The 23337-nt window shown below is 46.6% G+C and overlaps 1 protein-coding gene across 1 annotated transcript in view; it reads left to right on the forward strand.

The window, feature by feature from the left end:
• The first annotated feature begins 1252 nt into the window (after positions 1 to 1252).
• The window catches only part of MTX3 (metaxin 3), an 81412-nt gene continuing 59327 nt past the window's right edge, over positions 1253 to 23337 (forward strand). Inside the window, exons 1-2 of the mRNA XM_068271806.1 lie at positions 1253 to 1405; positions 15644 to 15713. Of these exons, the coding sequence (XP_068127907.1) occupies positions 1337 to 1405; positions 15644 to 15713 (139 nt within the window). The 5' untranslated portion in view covers positions 1253 to 1336. The remainder of the gene's footprint in view (positions 1406 to 15643; positions 15714 to 23337) is intronic.

The raw sequence follows: 23337 nt of genomic DNA on the forward strand, positions 1-23337 counted from the left end.
ATAACTAGAGAGTAACTGTCAGGCTGCAGAAGCTAATTTAAACCTCTAGTCTCCTGTGTTAAACAGTTTAGAAGGAAGCCAAAAAGACATTACTGAAGATAAAGATCTATCTTACCTTTGATGTATGCTTATCAGCAATGCTTAGACCTAAGCAAGCCGCAAGCCGCATAACATACTGCAAAGCATTCTGGGGCCCTCCCCTCGGCTGCTAAGGAGAAGACGGGATCAAGTTTCAGCAGCTTCTAAAACTCAGTCCAGCCACAGCACAGATAAATCTCCTGGGCAGAGTACACTGCAGGAGTCAGCTATTGTTCCTAGCCACATGGCTCATTAATATTCACTGCAAACTAGTGTTATTCAGAATGAGCTGTTCTGTGATCAGAAGCAGGCAGGACATGACGACACATTTGGCTTCACAAACATGGAACCTGCCATGAGCTGTCAGGAGCATCATTCTCTGCATATACTATATACAAATTCTGTGAAATCCAAACGTGGACAGTGAAATGCATATGTAATGTAAGTACAGCCAATCTTTAGCTACTGATATATGTGTTTATTTTCTCTGAGACCCTATACCTAACAGCTCCGAGGTTGTGGGCCCTGTGGCGCCTCTTAGTCTAATAGCAATCAGTAAATGTCGGCTGGGGTGGGAGGGATGGAGGGTCGCACTTTGGTGTCTCAGCCTTGGGTGCTGGAGGACCTTGTCCCAGCTCTGAGGCCATGCAGGCGCTGTGGTTTTCTTACTTTAAAGTCGGAAATTCCAGAAGTGAAGCGGAGGACCGGCGCATCGGTGAGTGGCGGCGCGGGCACAGGACGTCTGCGGGGGATCATTTGAAGCCCTGGGTAACTCTTTTTCCTCCTACCTCCCTACAGCACTCCTTTAAATTAGTATGCAGCATGAAAATGGACTACTGTTTAAACTTGTTTCATTCTGCTTAGTATTAATTGCATCTTATTAAACTTTCCTTAGCTCTATACCCTTGCTAACAGCCCTGCCATGCCAGTAGTGCAGAAAGCCATCACAAGAGACGCTCCTATCTAAGCTCCACTGTCAGTGAGTGGACCACTGAGCATCTACGTATCACAAGGACCTCCGGAAAGTTCAAAGTATTGTAACCTTACCACTCGCGCCCCCAAGCACTAGGCGGTGGGTGTGGTCACCAGACTGTCATGCGGAAGGTGTGACTTCTATATACGAGGCAACCCCCGTACGGGGCGGGGCTATCCATACTGAAGCTCCGCCCTCCAGAAATGGACGTGCTGTGAGTCTCCGGCTGGAAATTCCGGGCTGACGCTCAGCTGCTGCAGCCGGTTTGCCGCGGGGATTCCGGGAATGGAGCTGAGGTTTTGGGGTGATGGCTGGGGTCTCCCGTCTGTGCACCCCGAGTGCCTGGCCGTGCTGGTAAGAGCGGGGGCGCCCCGAGTGGTGCTGGGAAGGAGCACTGATGGTTGCTTCTGCAGTGATCAGGTGCAGCACAGCATGGAGCCCTGGAGCTGCTAATGTACAGCCAGTATCAGCCATTACCCGATATCGGTGGGGTCTCCCTGTGCTGGAGGTGTGCAGCCTTTCTCCCTGTACCAAGTGCTTCACCAAGGTCATGTACAGTGCATACAGCATGTCATTGCAGGTGACCTAACCACAGAGTTCCCTCTCATTGCAGTACTCTGATCAACCAAAACATTCAGGTTCAGGGGTAATTAAAGTGTACCTGAGATGGCGACCCCCCCCCCCCAATAAAATATACATACCTGGGGCTTCCTCCAGAGTTCAGCCCCCCACCAGCCTTATCGCTCCTACGGAGTCCTCTTCTCCCTCTCCATTCCGATGGTACTGGCCCTAAAAATCCGTCAGTCGGGGCCAGTCAGCTCATGCCAGTCTCCTCAGGTGCGCTCCCTTAGCAGGCCTTGTTCATATCATACGCGCTTCCGTGCGAATATGGAAGCGCGTATGATGTGCTGAAACGCAGGAACGGCAGAAGGGCATAGACTGCCCTTCTACCGTTCACATCTACTGCACTGCGCAGCAGTACGATGCGCTGCCTGCATTTTGCCCGGAAGCGCAGAGCTGATCCCATCACTGTCAATGGATAGGATCAGCAGCGGCACAGATGGCGTGCGATCGGATGCGGTGCGTTCGGATCGCACGGCCATCTGCGCTACTCACATGTGAACGAGGCCTTATACTTCAGGGGACGTGAACGCGGAAGGAGTATGCGTGCATCTGAGCTGTGCATTTGCAGTCGGCCCCGGACCGGATGATTTCACGGGCGCACAGAGTAAGAGAAGTGGACGCCGCGGGAGCGATCAGGCCGGAGGGGGAAGCCCCAGGTAAGTATATTTTATTGGGGAATTGCCATTTTAGGGCTGGTTCACACGGGCGTCTGCTGAGCTTTTGCTTGGCATTGCGTTCAAACGCCAGCGTTTAAACGCCAGCGTTTAAAAGCTAGCTTTTGAAAAGCGTTCAAGGCTAGCAGTTCTGGTCTCTGCTATTGTTTCCTCGCGTTTACTTCCTCTGAAAGCAGCATGTTGCTTTTGAGACTAGACGCAACGCTGAGATCTACTGCCAGGCTTTCATGAAAGCCTGCAAAAGCCAGCTCTAAACGCTCCCATTCACTTGCATGGGATGGCAGTAGATCCCAAAAAAACGCTGCATCTGAAACGCTGCGTTAAATGCCACAAAATGCCCGTCTGAACCAGCCCTTAGGGTCACTTTAAGTCAAATTAAAAAAAATTGTTTACCTGGAGCTTATTGCAGCCCTCTGGAGTCATCCTGTGCCCACGTTGTCGGCCCGAGTCCCCACGACAAGCATCGACAACCCCTGCAAAGCTGGCTAGTCAGCGGCTACTGTGCATATGTGGCCCTGGGCTGCGCACACCCTGATCTTGCTCTCTCGCCAAGGAGTGCTCTGCACATGCGCAGTAGAGATTTTCGCAAACTGCACATGTGCAGAATGCTTGCCGGAGTGTAGTGAGGAGGCACGTGGCCAGGCCAGCTTTATGGGAGTTGCTGCTGCTGGCCAGAGGGACTTAAGGCTCATACACACATCAGACTATAGTCTTTGGAAAATGAAAGATCACAGACCAATCTTACCACCCTTCATGTAGTATGAGAGCCATACCTTCACAGTCTTTTCTATGGAGCTGAACTCCACATCAGAAAAAAATCTCTGCAAGATGCTGCACACACAGATGCTGTACAGACACAAAAGATCAGTATCTGCAAAAGATCTGTTCCTGCCAAAAATCCATTCCTGCAAATTGCAATGATAGTCTATGAGATCTGCAGATCATCATACACACATGATTTAACTGACATTCATCTGCAGATCAGATCCACCAGGATGGATTTTCAGATCTGCGGATGATTGCTTGATCTGCAGATGAATGTCAGTTAAATCATGTGTGTATGATGATCTGCAGATCTCATAGACTATCATTGCAATTTGCAGGAATGGATTTTTGGCAGGAACAGATCTTTTGCAGATACTGATCTTTTGTGTCTGTACAGCATCTGTGTGTGCAGCATCTTGCAAAGATTTTTTTCTGATGTGGAGTTCAGCTCCATAGAATAGACTGTGTAGGTATGGCTCTCATACTACATGAAGGGTGGTAAGATTGGTCTGTGATCTTTCATTTTCCAAAGACTATAGTCTGATGTGTGTATGCACCTTTAGACCAATGTCGTGGGCACCGACGACTCCAGGGGGCTGCAAGAAGCCCCAGGTAAGTTAAACAAATGTTTTAATTTGCCTTAAGATTTGTCCTTTTAAAATGTACCTGAGATGAAATGGATAAAAAAAACTGATGCTTAACCTGGGGCTTCCTCCAGCCCCATGTACTCCATTGCTCCCCTCACCATCCCCCCAGGTGGCTCTGTCTGTAATCACCCCTGGTAATAGGGCTCCAGTCGCGTCGGTTGGACTGTACTGTGTATGCGCAACCTCACCAATCGCGCTCTCATCGCCAGGAGTGTTCTGCGTCGCACAGTCATAGTGTGCAGGCGTAGTATGCTTCTGGCGGTGTGGGGCGTGTGTGGCCAGGACGTGCATGTACTGAAAGTGAACTTGAGGTGAGAGTGCTATGGAGGCTGCCATATTTATTTCCTTTTAACCATCCTGGCGGTATGGACGAGCTCAGCTCGTCCATCACCGCCGGAGGCTGCCGCTCAGGCCCTGCTGGGCCGATTTGCACCAAATAAAGAGCAGCACACGCAGCCGGCACTTTGCCAGCCGCGTGTGCTGCCCGATCGCCGCCGCTCTGCGGCGATTCGCCGCGAGCAGCGGCGAAAGAGGGTCCCCCCAGCCGCCTGAGCCCTGCGCAGCCGGAACAAATAGTTCCGGCCAGCGCTAAGGGCTGGATCGGAGGCGGCTGACGTCAGGACGTCGGCTGACGTCCATGACGTCACTCCGCTCGTCGCTATGGCGACGGTGTAAGCAAAACAAGGAAGGCCGCTCATTGCGGCCTTCCTTGTTTATTCTGGGCGCCGGAGGCGATCGGAAGAACGCCTCCGGAGCGCCCTCTAGTGGGCTTTCATGCAGCCAACTTTCAGTTGGCTGCATGAAATAGTTTTTTTTTAATTAAAAAAAAACCCTCCCGCAGCCTCCCTGGCGATCTTATCAGAACGCCAGGGTGGTTAAACAATACCAGTTGCCTGGCAGCCCTGCTGGTCTGTTTGGCTGCAGCAGTGTCTGAATAACACCAACAAACATGCAGCTAATCTTGTCAGATCTGACAATAATGTCAAACACCTGATCTGATGCATGCTTGTTCTGGGTCTATGGCTAAAAGTATTAGAGGCAGTGGATTAGCAGGACTGCCTCTTAACTGGTATTGCTTAAAAGGAAATAAATATGACAGCCTCCATACTACTCACCTCTGATTCGCTTGAACACTGTGACTATGGAACTTACCAGTCAGGCTATTGGAGGGTCAAGGTGGCCCGGAAGGAGCCATCGGCCTGAAGGAAGCCCCAGGTATGTAGATTTTTTTTTCTTAATGGCCATCTCTGGTTTCCTTTAAAGTAGATGTGAAGCAGGGCAGAAAAAAAACCCTCACCCATGGAGTGGAAGGCTCTGGATCATCTAGACCAGGGGTCAGGAACCTTTTTGGCTGAGAGCCATAAATGCCACATTTTTCAGTGAGAGCCATACAATATGTTTCAAACTGGGACAGTAGGGCTCATGTCCCTGTTGCCATGGTGATGTGTATACAGTTGATCCGCTGGGCAGCGGAAGTGTCAGGCACGTCTTCAGCTTTTTGGGGGTTTCAACAACATCAGCAATTTCCCCGAGAGCCAGACAGGATAAATACCGACTTACAGCTTGTACAATTAGCTAGCTGGCTTGGGGGTTGATTCGCTTTGTAGGATGAGATCCCCGCACTTTGGCCCAATAGGCTGCCTGTCAAGTGGGCCAATCAAAGTGTGGGGATCTCGTTCTACCAAGTCACTGGACCTGACAGGGTCCAGAGTGGGACAATTGGAGCAGCTGTTCGTTTTGGGGTAGCGTGAGTAAGTTAGTAGTGCATGCTATAGCAGTAGTGTGCACTACTTTGAAAATGTTACTTGCGCTGCCAAACTAAGCTGCGCTGCTTGAGCAGTGTAGCTTAGTGAATCAACCCCTACTGATTTGTCTGTGAGCCAGATGTAGCCATTAAAAGAGCCACATCTGGCTCCCGAGCCATAGGTTCCCTACCCCTGATCTAGAGTGTAGGTGCCCACACTTTTTCAGTTTGCGAGCTTCCTCGAAAAATTATGAATTGAAATTGATCCAGGTAGAATGTACCTACTGATGCTAGCCACAGGCAGTCCATCAGGGTAGGAACACACTAGGCAGAATCGCATATGCGTTTTCCACTATGTGCTATGGGGAAAATGAATGCAATTCTGCCTAGTGTGTTCCTTCCCTCAGTGATTACCGCAAGTCAGTTAGGTGGATATCGTAGAGTCGTCCTCAGTAAACCAAATAGAACCGTGCTTGACGAGACAATCAATAAACCTTCTAAGGCCTGGTGCACACCGAGCGGCTTTTTCAGCGTTTCTGCAGCCGCTTGCGGCTGCGGATCTGCTTGGTCAATGTATCTCAATGGGGTGGTTCACACCAGAGCGGGAGGCGTTTTGCAGAAACGCATACTCCCGGGGTGAGGCATTTTTTGAATTGCGGATGCGTTTCTGCCTCAATGTTAAGTATAGGGAAAACGCAAACCGCTCTGAAAAACGCCTGTTCAGAGCGGTTTTGCCGGAGTTTTTGTTACAGAAGCTGTTCAGTAACAGCTTTACTGTAACAATATCTGAAATCTACTACACCAAAACCGCTACACAAAACCGCAAAACGCTAGCTGAAACGCTACAGAAAAATAAGAAAAAGCGTTTCAAAATCTGCTAGCATTTTGCGGATCTGCTAGCGGTTTTTGGTGTGCACCAGGCCTATATGTATCTCTCTCACCTTGCAACATCATAGTCTGCTACACTGCTGTGCAAAACTGAAAGAGGAACTCCAGTGAAAATGTTATAAAAAAAGTGCTTCATTTTTACAATAATTATGTATAAATGATTTAGTCAGTGTTTGCCCATTGTAAAATCTTTTAAATCCCTGATTTACATTCTAACATTTATCACATGGTGACATTTTTACTGTTGGCAGGTGATGTAGATGCTGTTTGCTGTTTTGGCAGCTGTAAACACCCATTTCCCACAATGTAACGAGGTTTACAGACAGGAAACTGCCAGGACCATGGTCCTCAGAGTTTCTTGTGGGAGGGGTTTCCCCACAATATCAGCCATACGGAGCCCCCTGATGATCAGTTTGTGAAAAGGAATAGATTTCTCATGGGAAAGGGGGTACCAGCTACTGATTGGGATGAAGTTGAATTCTTGGTCACGGTTTCTCTTTAATTAACCTGCTGGGCGTTCTGATTATGCGCAGCCGCACGGCTGCGCATGTTTTTTTTATACCTACCTAGCGCTAGCTACATGATACCCCCCTCCGTGCTGCATCCCTCCCACCCTTCTGATCGCCGTCGGCGCCTATGCCCGTCAGGAAATTCCGTTCTGAATGGGATTTCCTTGAGGGCTTTCCCCTTCGCCATGGCGACGAACGGAATGACGTCATCGACGGCGTGATGTCATAGAGAGTCCCGATCTACCCCTCAGCGCTGATTGGCCAGGCTGCGCACGGGGTCTGGGGGCGGGTAGCGGCGGATCGGCGGCGATCGGAGAAACACGCAGCTAGCAAAGTGCTAGCTGCGTGTTTCAAAAAAACAGTTATTCAAATCGGCCCAGCAGGGCCTGAGCGGTGGCCTCCGGCGTCTCTGGACGAGCCTAGCTCGTCCAGAACGCTAGGGAGGTTAAGGACAGCATATCGCACTAAGCCCATCCAAGTCAGAGACAAGATTGCAACATGTACGTCACTCAGGCGGGGAGATATGGGAACTAACCAGACGTCCTTTACGATCACAGTCTACCCAATGGGCACCCCTGCAATAGAGCCTTTCTGGACCTTGCTCTCGTTCCACCACTGTCCCTCACTGAAGTTACATGCCTTTCAGTAATCTTCGGAAGTACTCGCATCTGTGCACAGTACAGATCCACTCGTCTTCGGAAATACCAGTCCTCTGGGATGCAAGTACTTTTGAAGATTGCACAAGAATGAGGTTAGAAAATGTTTCGACCAAGCTGGTTACATTTCACTGGGGCTCGGCACTGGAGCTACGAGACAGAAATAGGTTAGAGCCAAACCAAACCCGCTTTTTTTTTTTTTTTCTGCTTCACATATACTTTAAACCACCCATCTGATGTATTTGTAGGACTCTGGTATCTGGCAAAGCATAACCTGCATATCCTCAGTTTGTACACACTTTTGATTAAACTCTGCCAAGGCAGCCGCTAAAGACCACCTTAGGCCTGGAACCCACTACAAATCGTTAGCACAATCGCTAGCATTTGTAAGTAGCGCTTTGTAAGCAATTTCATGAGCGTTTTCTGCCAAATTTGGTAGTGATTTTAAAAAGTGTAAGCTTTTTGGCAGCGATTGCAATAGCAATTTGCGATTTTAATTCTGATTGGTCATTTCAAATTATTATCCTTTTTATTACAGTTTGCAGTAATTAAAAATCGCACACAAATCTCTGTGTGGAGATTCATGAGCGAATTGCCAGCGCTTCAATACTTAACATTAAAGCACAAACTCTCATGAAATGCTGCATGTCCAGCGATTGCAATGTTGCTAATCGCGATCGCTGCTGTGGAATTTGTTACTTTTATTTACATTGGCAGAGCTTATAGGGAAATCTCTAGCGATTTAAAGCGCTTCCTAAACCCTCAAAAAAGCGCTCTAGTGGGTTCCTGGCCTTAGACGAGAATCTAGAGCGGTAGTTCTGAACCTTTTTCAGATGTTCAGATCTCCGTGAGACAATGCTTCTGGAACAGTGTTGGCTGCTAATCGGTGGCTGTTACTGCTGTTGGCAAAGTGGCGGCTGTTAGGCCTCTTGCACACTGTAAGCGATTCCGATTCAGATTCCGCTTTTTAATCAGTTTTTACATCCGATTCAGATTCTGATTTGCAGTTTGCTCCCTGCACACTGCAAATCGGAATCTGAATTGGATGTAAAAACTGATTAAAAAGCGGAATCTGAATCGCGTGCAGTGTGCAAGAGGCCTTTAAAAAGGCTCTGTAAGAAAAAGAAAACCCTCTGCGGGATACTTATCTCGGGAGGGGGAAGCCAAATTTCCTCGACAAATCGTGACAAGGACTGCAGCTGCGCAGCCAATATTTGCCTACTGTAATCCTGCGCAGTAGCCGCTCTAACTTCGGCTAAGGCCACCTTTGTGAGTGTTGCCCAAGGAGGACTTGTTACTGAATAGATAACTTTCTTCAGTTGAATTTATTGGAAACGTATTGAAGCTTTACCTTTGTTCATAATTTGTTTCATAAGATCAGACTGTCCTTTCCTGTTTTCCCATTCTCTGCTTTTGAAGGATAAAGTTTTCTCCAGATGGTATATTGGGCTATTTCTCCTTGTATTGTATAACTACACTAGCTGAAGACTCGGCATTGCTTGGTTATGGTTGTTTTTTGTTGGATCTGGTCACTTTTTCTAACCTTGACACAGTCAGTCAATGGCCAAGTCTGTGAGCTTTGAGGTCCTTGGCATCAATAATGTGAGAATAGAAGCAGTTTACAATTTTCCATTAAAATCAATCAAGCAAATCCTATTGGCTGTTTGTGGCTCTGCCCCCTTTTCAGAATTTGAGCCTCAGTCACTTAGTGATCGACTGTAGCAGGTTTGAGGCCTCTGCCATTAATAGTATATGAAGGGCAGCAATTTAAATACCGTAGAGTTTGGGATATACTCGCCATATAAGACTACCCCTCTTCCAACACACACCAAATAAAAATTTTTAAAAAATCATGTACTAGTGCTATGTATGAACAGATATTGGTGCTATGTGGTACCCAGTATGTAACAGTATATAGGTGGCTAACTGGTTGTATTGGTCAACTCTCCCTAAATGGATTGGACATGTCTTCCTGTTTATCAGAGCGATATGGAAGAATAGATCGCGCTGTGCCCATAAAACACGCCTCTTTCACCCATCTGGCCCTCCCTTGTATCCTACTTCCCTCCTTCTCCGCCTCTCAGATCTCGCACATGTGCGCCTCTTCCACTTCACTGCAGTCCTCAGCAGCGAGATCTGAGAGGCAGTAACAGGATAGGGCGCATCCCCCGGCATCAATGACAACCGGCGTATAAGACGACCCCTGACTTTTCAGATGATTTTCAAGGGTTAAATAGTAGTCTTATACTCCAGAATATACAGTAATCCCCTTGAAAATCAAAAGGTGAATTTTGATAGGTTCATACTGAATGGTTTTGCACATTTCAGACTTGACAGAAATAACCTCTTTATTTGTGGTTGCTATGGGCAACGGATCTCTCCGCTGGGAAGCCTTCCTAGATTTTTTACGTTTAGACTTAGAGGCTTTGGATGGCTGCTGTTTGGAAGAGGATGAGCTGTTAATGCAAATCTTTGCAGGCTGAGAGATTTTGCACTGAGTAGATGGAACAGCTGATTGAGCTGCCGACAACAACTCGTTAAGGGGATATGGTAACTGAGGTAGTCTCAGCCAATTATGAATTGTAAAGGCCAAAAATTCCAGGGGTCTTTGACTCAGGGTGGTATGATCTAACACATCATAAGCCCACTTTAACATTTCGCCCCCAAACAGAAGGTAGGCCATTTGGGGGGCCCTGGCAGATACTGGGGTGCATTGGAATTCAGGATTCATCAAAAGTTTAGTGCACTCAGACAAAAATTCATCCGCTGTTTCAGGTTCAAGATTTTTAAATCTCTTAAAGGTACAGGAGCCATACTCGACAAAATCATAAAAATCGGAAATTCCCTCTACACTGGGAATTTTGGTCGGGCTGGTCATACTGTAACGATTGTGGAATTCTCTCCGTGATCAGCGCACAGGATGTGCGCTGACACTGCGGAAATCCTCCACAAGCGTATAATTTACGGGAACCCAGCAGAAGGTGCAATGCACCTGTAGAGGGAAATTCCTGTCTACAGGTGGAGCTGTGGAGTGCAGAGAACCAGCTCCTCTGCCCTGCCACACACGCCAGACAGGAATTGCACGAAGGGCAGAAACGCAATAGCAAGAGAGGCGATTGAGAATGAGCACAGAGACAGATTGTATGTGTGCACCAAACTAGTCGCCAACCCGCGACGGTGCACACACCACAGCAGATATGAAGTAAGAACGCGATCGCCAGACGTGACACAAGGCTACAGCAAGGCGGAGCACGAGAGTAGCAAAGGCACAGCAAATCATACAATGAGGAGATAAGGAAAATAACAAACGCTAACTGAACGCGAACACCGCACTCATTCGCAACAGTGCACGCGTTCATGCGCGGTCTCCACGTGATAAGCACAATAGAGACAAGCACGCCTAACTAACCACCGACAGACAAACATGAAACCGAGGACGCGAGCGCTTGCTTAACGGTTACCTCACCGAGCCTCCAGCAAGCGTTTGTAGCTGACAAGACAGACACACGAAAACAGGGACAAGCGAGAGATAGGATACACAGCACTAGCGAAAAGAGGCCAGTGCGATCCAGGGAGACAGAGAGATGGAGATCAGATGGATCCACAGCACTAGCGCAAGGCGAGTGCGATCCAGGCAGACAGAACAGAAGGATCCACAGCACTAGCGCAAGAGGATGGTGCGATCCAGGAAGACAGAACAGAAGGATCCACAGCGCTAGCGCAAGATGCTAGTGCGATCCAAGTACAGAGTAGCAGAACAGAAGGATCCACAGCACTAGCGCAAGAGGCTGGTGCGATCCAGGGAAACGGATCAGAAGGGGCTTACCAGTAACAACCGCTGCTCCGGTTAGCACCCAGACACACAGAACGATTTCCTGTCGACCACCGCTGGGACAGGACAATCGCAACAGACAAACAAAACAGATATGCAATCCTAACTACACTAGGGAAACCTGCCTAGTGCAGTTCCAGGGATACTCTAGGCTAATCTTCAACAAAGAGCAAGGCTGACACTCTCCAGAGTGTTTCACAGGAAGAATCCTTATGACCAGCAACTTCCTGTGGGAAACATAGCTCCTTATAAAGCAAGCCCACAGGGGATGTGGCTAGGCAATCTGCATGACAAGCATATGCAAATTCCTCAGCAGCAAGCTGCACAACTGACAAAAAGTCTCTTCTCCAGAGACCTGCAGAATGCAGACCTGAACAGTGATCAAAAGGCTGCCTGCCTGCGCAGGCAGCCACGCGGATCCTCACAAGAAGAAACTTAAATTTCGAACAGCTTGAAAAGGAATGTTGTACAGTTAGTCATTAAAGGTATCAACTAAACAACTTGTGTTATGTCTTCGGAATTCTTTCCATGTCTAATACCGGACCACACACAACTAACTCTGCCTTTAACAGTATAAGGCTCCCTGCACACTGCAAATCCGTTTTCCGATTCCGATTGCGTTTCCGATTCCGTTTCCGATTTTCCTTGAATACATTCAACAGAAAAACGGATCAAAAAACGCAGCATGCAGTTAAGATTAAAAATCTGAATCGGAATCGGATGTAAAAACAGATTAAAAAGCGGAATCGGAATCTGAAATGCATGCAGTGTGCAAGAGGCCTAAGAATGGCTGCAGTTTAAATTTTCCCACTTCTAATTCTGTTTGTTGGCTCTGCCCACTTTTTGTGACCGTGACAGTCACTCGGTGACCATGTGTGATTTTTTTGGGGTCCTTAGCATCAATAATGTCAGAATGGAAGAAGTTTTTCAAAATTGTGATTTGCTGTTTGTGGCTCTGCCCCTTTTTTTTTTAATTTGAACTCCAGACACTCACTGACCAACTAGCAGGTTTGAGACCTCTGCCATTAACAGTGCAAGAATGGCAGCAGTTTAAATATTCCCCTTGAAAATCAATTGGTGAATTTTTATTGGCTGTTGTAGGCTCCACCCACTTTCCTGAATATTAATCCCTGTCACTGAGTGACCAAGTGTAAGACCCTTTCGATTAACAGTCTGACTGAAGTTTACATTTTTCTATTTAAAATTAATTGCTGATGTGTGATTGGCTATTTATGCTCTGCCCACTTTACCCTAATTGTATCCCCTGTCACTAAGTGAAGAACTGTGCCAAGCTTTATTATTGTGCAAATGGCAGCTTTCTAAATTTTCCCATTGACATGAATGGGTGAAATCTGACTGGCTACTTCTGGTTCCGCCCAGGTGTGCTAAGGAGACGCGAGACCCCAGAACACATCATCCCAGGTGGTAGTAAGGGATCTGTATACCAAGTTTTGTTGAAATCGGTCAAGGTGTTTCCGAGTTGGAGGTTCAAAGTGTACCCTTGAGTGGCACGAATGCGCACGTATGGCCGATTTTCGCTGCCAGTGGACTGCCGTTAAGTGGTTAATCTAAGGCCAAGTGTAGAAAGGATTTTGTGTGCACTGGATAAAAGCTATGGTTTAATTATAAATATAAAAATGTTTTGTTTTTTTTTAAATGAAATTTTTGTATAATTAAATACCTGTTACCCAAATGTATACATCCTCTTTCCCACTGCCCATTCTTCTAAAGGTGCCCATTAACGGTACAATTTTTTACATCAGATGCAATCTTTGGAAGCAGTTTTACAGTTGCAAGTAATCGGAAGGTAATTATCGATTTTTCCCATAATCATGTCAAATAGTGCATTTTCTATCTTCCAGTACGATCGTAAAATCCAACATTCGGATCGATTACATTTTCTGATCCAATTGACGATAGAATTGGTTTTACAGATCGCATCTGATGAAAAAATTGTACTGTTAATGGCCACCTTTAGCAGAATCGGAACACCTTGCACCTGCAGAATGTCTTCAGGACTGCAGAAGGATTTGTGGTGCTGATTTTGGATCATTATAAGGTCCTTTATGGCCAGGACTGTAGAGTCGGTAGCAAAAACCATCCGACTCCTCAGTTTATGAAACCACCGACTCAGACTCCAGGTACCTTAAATGGCTCCGACTCCACAGCCCTGCTTATGGCTGTAACTGTGATAGGCAGCTTGTCATTGCCTTGCTCTAAATGTGACTTGACTGTTTTTCTGTCAGCTGTTATGAGTCCTTCTTGTAAGATTAAAATAAATGGGTATACTTCCCCTTCTGACATATCTTCCACTGCTACGTAGGTGTAATGATTATGTAATTACATTGGACTGCATCCAGCTTAGGTGTTAGTAGGCTGCTCAGCAGTAGTATGTATGAAGTACAGATGGCTGTAATTATACCTAAGTAATGTAAAGTATGGGCTGGGGAACGCTGTGCTTTGCCTGTTTACGGTTTGCTGTGGTAACGAGTATGAGGAAATATAAGCAAATGGTGACCCATGCGGTCTGCTGCGTATCGAAACTAATATGACATAGTCTGGGTCTATGTATGATGTGTTACGTGAGTAATTTACAGAGAATATCTGGGAAATCACTCTCGAGGAAGTGTGTCATTCATATATGAAGACGAAATGTCTGTGCATAAAACTGGTGGTCTGTCCTTGTGAACATGATAGATGGTTCTCGGCTGGATGGGGCCACCTTTGCTGAGAATCTAGTTTGTGTCTTGGCCTAGGGCATTGTTCTCCTACTCACCAGGGCTGTGGAGTCGGTACAAAAATTTTCCGACTCCTCAGTATATTAAACCACGGACTTTGACTCAAATCCCCTAAAATTGCTTGACTCCGACTCCTTAGTATAATACTTACAAGGGCTGTGGAGTTGGTCCAAAAATCATCCAACTCCTCAGTTTATGAAACCTTTGACTCCAGGTACATTTTTTTCCCCAGGCGCAAACTCGGGTCCTGCAGCATTTTTGCTGATTTCTGAGGCGATTCTGCCTCAATGTTAGGTATAGCAAAGAGGAAAACCTCTCTAAAAAAAAATGCTAGATCGGAGCAGTTTCCAAGGGTTTTTGTTACAGTAGCTGTTCAGTTACAGCTGTACTGTAACAAAATATAAAAAACACTACACAAAAACGCTCCGAAAAAATGCTAGGCATGTTTAGAGAATCTCTCTAAACATGCCTAGAATGGCTCAGAAAAACGCTTAAAGTGGCCCTTAAAGTGATCTGGAGCTGAAGCTCAGGATCAAAATCAGATACTTTAAGAAAGATAACCCTCAGGATCCGTTTGAGGCTTCCCTCGCTACTCCGTTGCTAAGCATAGCCCTCTCCACATTGGGGCTGCACAGCTCCCCTGGGGGGGGGGGGGTGCATTTAGTGACGGACATCAGAGCATGGAGGGAAGCCTCAATAGGATCCTGAGGCTTCCCTCTCTTTAGGTAAGTATCTCATTTTGCACTCAAACTTTGGCTCAGGTACTCCTTAAGCAGCCACAGGTGCGGCATCGTTTTAACTACTACGGTCCTGAATCATTGAACTATATATTTCAATTTACTACAGTACTTAAAGTGAACCTCCGGACTAAAAATCGACTCAGCGGCACTGAAAAGGCTTTGTGTTTCTTTAACAGTTTCATAGCATCAGAATTTTGTTTCTCTTATACAAGCCTCATTTTTAGCTGCACAGAAGAAAACTGCCCGGGCTTTTTTCCCTGATGCTGTGCAAAGCATGATGGGATTTCTGATTTTGTTGTTCTCGTTCTGCTGTTTTGGTGCAATTTTTATTTTATTTTTTACATTTTGAATTTGACATTTGAAGCCTAGCGTGTGCAGCTGGGAGGGGTAATCAGGACACAGGACAGTTGGAACTGTGTCTCCTGCTCCTTGTCACCTCCTTTCAACCAAAAAGATGGCTGCCCCCATGACAAAGATGGCAGCCCCATGAATCACGAACATTTGCCTGTTCTTTTAAAACAGGGTGGGTAAGAGATTATATTACCTATCTATTCTAATTAACATAACTAATGTAACTTGATGACAGTATGTTTGTTTAGGCTGAAGTTCCCCTTTAATTTTGTAATGGTTCACTATGTCACCAATATGTTAAAACTGTACCAACCCATCGTAACTAACTGTAACAAAATGTAAATTAATATAAACTAATGGACATTTTGCAATAAATGCTATTAATATCTCATGCGTATATATTTTTTATTTTTGAATTTTCTAGGCTTATGCAAGATTTGCTGATGCTCCTCTGAAACTGCAGCCTGTGGATTATACCTGGGCCAGCCTACAAGGTAATCTGTACACTGCAGTGTGGATGCTTTTGTGATAGTAGTTCACATCAACAAATGGCAGCAAACGTTTATATTTTTCTGTCTAATTTTTCCAACACGGCCAATCACATTATTTTCAAATTCTTGCTTAAAAAAAAAATATTTCCAGTTTCTTATACAATCAATCATTTTATCAAAAAAGGAGAAAATGGATAGATTTGATTATATTAAGGAAGGCCACCTATAACCATTTCCTGCCCCATGATGTGAAAATAAATCTCTGCACTCCCCTACCTACAAAATCCTAAATAACACTGTTTATCTATGAGCTGATAACAATGCTACACAGTTGTAAAGGAAGGACAGCAAACCCCTCTCTTCCTCCCAGGGAATTCAATGGCACGATTAATGTGTAAAATAAACATTCCAGGAGCAGGCAGATGTAACGAGAGTAGGGTATATACCGTATTTTTCGGAGCATAAGATGCTCCGGACCATAAGATGCCCCGAGGTTTAGAGGACAAAATCCATGGGAAAAAAAATATGCTAAACCTGGTGTGTCCATAGTTTCGGGGGTGTTTTTTGGATTTTTCCCCCCTATCTTCCCAATTATCTCCCCCTTGTACATTTTGTGTCCTCTGTCCCTCCTGTGTGTCCTCGTTTTTCCCCTGTCATCCTGTCTTTGTCTGTCCCCCTGTGTCTCCTCTGTCCCATTGTGTCCTTTTTTGCCCTCCATGTCCTCCTCTGCCCCCCCCATGTTTCCTTTACCCCGTGTTTCTTCTGCCCCCATGTTACCTCTTTCGCCTGTCGTCCTCCCCTTAAATTCCATTTTATTCTTGTGCATTCCTCCTTCTGTTACTCTTTGTGGTCCCAGTGTCAGGATTCATATTAGAGACTGTAGAATTCTCTAAAGCTTAATATAAAGTGCTATTTGCCAAGGGATCTGATGGGGTACAGTTTCACATAGCCATATTGTAATATACCCCCAAAGGCCACCTGCCACTCACTCCTCACCCAGCACTCAGACTTTATATGCAGTCTCTCAGGTGGACCCTGCTAAGTGCTTCTCGAATAGTGACTGCGATCCCTGGCTGCTGTGAAGTTCCCTGTGAGGATGAGTCACTTATGTTGCTGTCCCTAATGATGGATTGCCGGGCTGGCAGCAAAATCAGAAAGACGGACAGAGAGGGGGAGTGGCAACAAAATGTCCCCATAAGTTTATACCCAGACACTGCTCCAGAGCTTATGGTGGGCTGAGGCAGGCTCTGTTAAGCGTCTGTACGGTGACTTTAACCGTCCGGGCAGCTATGCAGGCTTTATGTGATTGCAGCCTAACAGAAGTAGCTGTAACAGAAGCTGGGGCCTCAATTTGCACACGCAGCCGAGCAGTTGGCCGCAAGTGGCTCACATAGCAGCGGCTGTGTTCCTAGGTGACCCAGCAGAATGAAGAGTGAGAGTGGGAGGTGACAGGGAAGACGGTACCTGAAACCAGGAGCTGAGAGGAAGAGTACTTTGCAGCCGAGTGGGAGAGGAGGCCGGGTCTCTGTGCGGCTGGTGGTTTCTGGCTGTCAGCTGCGGGAAGCGATGGTCTGATGCTGCGGGTGATATCCGTGGTCCGGGAGACCGTTGCATAGTTTCAAAAAGTGGGCAGCAGGGGTGTCTTGGCTTCAGCGTAAGCCAGGGCCATGTGGGTGATCAGAGTGGCAACACCCATCCAATCACTGCCGCCTGCTATTCTGACTGGACCTGAAGATCCCGGAGGCGGGACCAAGGCTCCATTATTGAGCTAGTGATTGACTCAATGACGGCGCCTTGGTCCCGCCTTTGGGACCTGTCAGAATACTAGATTGGATGGGCATGTTGCTGCTCCCCCACCTGATTGGCCACATGGTGCTGGCTCATGCTGAAGCAGCTTGTCGAGGGACTCCTCTTCAGCTGATTGGTGAGTATCAGGGCACCTGGACGAGCCGACACGGGGACACAGAAGGGGGGAATTCACAGGGATACAAGAGAACATAAGAGAAGCAGGGGGAAGGAGGACACCAGACAGGGGAAAGAAAAAGCGCAGGGGAACATAATAAACAGGAGAGGGACAGTGGCTTCACCTTGGGACCAGACTCCTTCGGACCATAAAACGCAGGGACTTTTTCCCCCCCACTTTTGGGGTAGAAAAGGTGCGTCTTATGGTCCGAAAAATACGGTACAATGTGTTACTAATACATATTAAAACAAATGAACTGTTTAAACAGGAGAAATAGACAAATAAAATGTGTGTGTTTAATGTACAATAGAAGCTATTTACATTACAGCTATAATGTATGAAAGTGGAGAAATTGTGTATTTTTTTACTTTTTTCCTTATTTTCCTTTTAAAAAACATAGAAAATAAGGTCATTAATAAAAACAAATGGCCACAAAAAGCCTAATTTTGTTCTGCATAAAGCAATATATAGATCATTTAGTTGTGATATTTATTTATAAAGTTATTGCCAAAGAAATCAAAGGTGAGCTGAACTGTGAAAATGACCAGGGTAGGGAAGTGGTTAAGCGAACCTGAAGTGAAAGTAAACTTATGAAATAATAAATTGTGCAGTATTGATTCGAAACCATTAGTGGGCAGCACGGTGGCGCAGTGGTTAGCGCTCTTGCCTTGCATCGCTGGGTCCCTGGTTCGAATCGCAGCCAGGTCAACATCTGCAAGGAGTTTGTATGTTCTCCCCGTGTCTGCGTGGGTTTCCTCTGGGCACTCCGGTTTCCTCCCACACCCCAAAGCCATACAGATAAGTTAATTGGCTTCACCCCTAAATTGGCCCTAGACTACAATACATACACTACACAGTATAGACATATGACTATGGTAGGGACTAGATTGTGAGCTCCTTCGAGGGACAGTTAGTGACAAGACTATATATACTCTGTATAGTGCTGCGGAAGATGTTGGCGCTATATAAATACTAAATAATAAGAAGAATTAATAGCATACATAGTTTCCTATTTGCATCAGACTGTCACGTATGCTGTTTAGAATCCACGCTTTCTGCTTTTAGGTGAGAGCGACATGGAGACAAGGTTACTTTAAAGTACACCTGAAGCAAATTTTAAATGGCTTGCGGAATGTGTGCACAAGGTCGGTGCACTTACAGGACAACTGAAGAGAGAGGTATATGGAGGCTGCCATATTTATTTCTTCTTAAAGCGGAATATACCCCTGCATTTCAACTATGCTCTAAAACATTATTTACAGCATAATATATGCAGCCAGCATTTTTTTTTTACTAGACCAGCATTGGAAGGGTTACTGTAACGATTGCGGAATCGTCTCCGTGGTCAGCGCACCAGACGTGCGCTGACACGGCGGATTTCCTCCACAAGCGTATACATTTGCAGGAACCCAGCAGTAGGTGCAATGCACCTGCAGAGGGAAATTCCTGTCGGCAGGTGGAGCTGTGGAGTGCAGAGAAACAGCTCCTCTGCCCTACCACACACGCCAGACAGGAATTGTACGAAGGGAAGAAACGATTGAGAGTGAGCACAGAGACAGATTGTGTGTGTGTGCATAAAACTAGTCGCCAACCCGCGACTGTGCACACACCACAGCAGACATGAAGCAGGAACGCGATCTCGAGAGGTGCGATCGCCAGACGTGGCACAACGCTACAGCAAGGCGGAGCACGAGAGTAGCAAAGGCACAGCAAATCATACAATGAGGAGATACGGAAAATAACAAACGCTAGCTAACCGCGAACACCGCACTCATTCGCAACAGTGCACGCGGTTATGCACGGTCTCCACGTGATAAGCACAATAGAGACAAGCACGCCTAACTAACCATCGACAGACAAACATGAAACAGAGGACGCGAACGCTTGCTTAACGGTTACCTCACCGAGCCTCCAGCAAGCGTCCGTAGCAGACAAGACAGACACACGAAAACAGGGACAAGCGAGAGATAGGATCCACAGCACCAGCGAAAGTGGCCAGCGTGATCCAGGAAGACAGAACAGAAGGATCCACAGCACCAGCGCGAAGCGAGTGCGATCCAGGTACAGAGTAGCAGAACAGAAGGATCCACAGCACCAGCGAAAAGTGGCTAGCGCGATCCCAGGAGACAGAACAGAAGAGATAGCTGGTAGCAACCGCTGCACCAGCTATACTCCAAGAACAAAGATCAATACCATTTCCTGTCGACCACCGCTGGGACAGGACAACAGCAACAGAACAAACAAACGGATAAACAATCCTAACTGCACTTAGGAAACCTGCCTAGCACAGTTTCCAGGAATTACTCTAAGCTGATCTTCAAACCAAGAGCATGGCTGACACTCTCCAGAGTGTTTCACAGGAAGACTCCTTATGATCAGCCAAGCATTGTGGGAAAGACATAGTACTTATAGTACACGCCTCCAATGAACGTGGCCAGGCAATTTGCATGACAACGTATGCAAATTCCTCAGCAAGCACAAGCTGCAAAACTGACAGAAGCTCTTCTTTCCAGAGTCCTGCAGCATGCAAACCTACACAATGGTCAAAAAGCTGCCTGCCTGCACAGGCAGCTGAGCAAATCATCACAGTTACACACAGAGCTTTAAAGTTCCGTGGATAGAAATGCAGACGCATCCGAAGTTTAGATAGATACATTTAAGTAAACACAATGTAACAAGTGTGGAATGTGACACACACTCTGTGACTGTGCAGGAGCTGGAGGACAGCCAGAGAGTGTGTAACATTCACCACTTGTTACATTGTGTTTACTTTAATGTATCTATCTAAACTTGGATGCATCTGCATTTCTATCCACAGAACTTTAAAGAGACTCTGTAACATTAAAAAGATCCCCTGGGGGGTACTCACCTCGGGTGGGGGAAGCCTCCGGATCCTAATGAGGCTTCCCACGCCGTCCTCTGTCCCACGGGGGTCTCGCCGCAGCCCTCCGAACAGCCGGCGACTGTGCCGACTGTCAGTTCAATATTTACCTTTGCTGGCTCCAGCGGGGGCGCTGTGGCGACTTTCTGCACGGAAATAGACGGAAATACCCGATCTCCGTCGGGTCCGCTCTACTGCGCAGGCGCCGGAAACTTGCGCCTGCGCAGTAGAGCAGACCCGACGGTGATCGGGTATTTCCGCCTACTTCGGCGCCGAGAGGCATCAGAGCGCCTGCGCAGGAGCCAGGAAGGTAAATATTGCGTCACGGCTGTACGGAGGGCTACAGCGAGACCCCCGAGGGACGCAGGACGGCGTGGGAAGCCTCATTAGGATCCTGAGGCTTCCCCCACCCGAGGTGAGTACCCCCCAGGGGCCGTTTTGTCGTTACAGTTCCTCTTTAAAGAGAATCTGTATTGTTAAAACCGCACAAAAGTAAACATACCAGTGCGTTAGGGGACATCTCCTATTACCCTCTGTCACAATTTCGCCGCTCCTCGCCGCATTAAAAGTGGTTAAAAACAGTTTTAAAAAGTTTGTTTGTAAACAAACAAAATGGCCACCAAAACAGGAAGTAGGTTGATGTACAGTATGTCCACACATAGAAAATACATCCATACACAAGCAGGCTGTATACACCCTTCCTTTTGAATCTCAAGAGATCATTTGTGTGTTTCTTTCCCCCTTCTGCTCTCATGCACTGAAGTTTCAGGCTGCTCTTTTCTTCCTGCAAACAGCTTTGCCCTTGTCTGTAATTCCTCAGTATGTGAAAGCCCAGCCAACTCAGAGGAAGATTTATCCAGCTTGTAAAAGATAAGAGAGAAGAGAGAAGCTGCTCTAATCTAAATAATACAGTTAATACACAGGCAGTGTGCAGAGAGGGGCCTGGAAGGGGGAGTTCATAGCAGAACCACAACACTGAAGAACTTGGCAGCCTTCCAGAAACAGGCCGACAAGTCTGACAGGTGAAAGATACATTGATTTATTACAGAGACTGTGATAGCAGAAAGTGCTGCAGTAAGCTAGAACACATTAGAATAGCTTTTGGAACTTGTAGGATGATAAAAAACAGGATGCAATTTTTGTTACGGAGTCTCTTTAAAGCTCTGTGTGTAACCCTTCCAATGCTGGTCTAGTAAAAAAAATGCTGGTTGCATATAATATGCTGTAAATAATGTTTTAGAGCAAAGTTGAAATGCAGGGTTATATTCCGCTTTAAGCAATACCAGTTGCCTGGCAGTCCTCCTGATCCTGTATCTCTAATGCTGGGAATAGACGGTGCGTTCTTCCTTATCAATCGAGCCGCTGATGGCTCGATTGATAATTTCCGACAGGTCCGATCACGCAGCGGATCGATTCCGTGCTCGATCCCCGCAGGCGGACAATGGAAGAAAACGAACCGCTGATAAGGAAGTGCCTGTGGCGGGAGTCGATCCGGTGGCTAATCGAGCCGCCGGATCGACACGTGTATTCCCAGCATTAAACTTTTAGCCATAGACTCTGAACAAACATATCCATTTCAGGATCTCTGACTCAGTTGACTGGATTAGTGGATTAGTCATATGTTTGCTCCATTGTTTTGATGTAGACGCTACGTATGCCAGAACATCAACAGGACTGCCAGGCAATTGGCATTGTTTACAAGGAAATACATATGGCAGCCTCCTTATCGCTTCCTTATCGCTCTCGCCTCTGTTGTCCTTTAAATTTGAAAAATAAGCAGAAGTAAGGACCGTTTGAAGTTTCCTGCAGTAAAACCTTATCTCCCTTCTCCTAGGTACAGGAGATATCAGCCTTTTAGCTTCTATTTACTTTTTAGGAAAGTGGACTGAATTTAACTGTTGCTGTACTGGAAACCAGAAATAGACTTCATACACCAGTATTATACGTCTATCTCTCTCTCTCTCTCTCTCTCTCATTTTTCTCTATTCGAATCTGATTAGAGATACATTTGTTTTTTGTTGAATCTTCCCATACACTACAAGATGAAATCTTGAGGGAATCGGCTGAGTCCGCACCGGCGCTGCCCCCAATGTATAATGTGTCTGGTGTGTGCATTTATACGTTACCTGTCCTGTAGCAGCCTCTGCACGGTGTCCATAATCCTCCGGGCGGCTCTCCGTACATGCTACTGGCGCATAGCGTATGACGTCAGACGCTATGTGCCAACATCAGACACCATGCGCCAGTAGCGTGTACGGAGAGCCGCCCGGAGGTTACGGACACCGCATGGAGGCTGCTACAGGACAGGTAACCTATAAATGCACACACCGGGCACATTTATACATTGCAGCGATAGCGGCGGGGGTTTCGTTGTCTTATCGCTCGTTCTGGAAATCGCTGCCGTACCTCCACACACCCGACCAACCAACTTCGGCCCGAAATCTTGCGGCATGCGTGATTGACCATGCGACCAATTTCCATCCTGAAATTGGTCGGTTGGGCATGCACATGGCGCCACCGCTTTTCATCCAATTCGATTATAATAATTTATTTGGATGGTCGATCAGCCACCAAGTCGCCTGATGTATTCCCACCCTAACCCTCGCTTCCCTTTTCGTCCTGGAGGCTTTCTCCACTGTAGCACCCTATGATGTATAGTAAAAGGCCTGATATGAACTTAGGGTGCATACACACATCAGACTATAGTCTTTGGAAAATGAAAGATCACAGACCAATCTTACCCCCTACCATGTAGTATGAGAGCCATACCTACACAGCCTATT

Source organism: Hyperolius riggenbachi, chromosome 1, assembly GCF_040937935.1.
Source record: "Hyperolius riggenbachi isolate aHypRig1 chromosome 1, aHypRig1.pri, whole genome shotgun sequence".
Lineage (NCBI taxonomy): Eukaryota > Metazoa > Chordata > Amphibia > Anura > Hyperoliidae > Hyperolius > Hyperolius riggenbachi.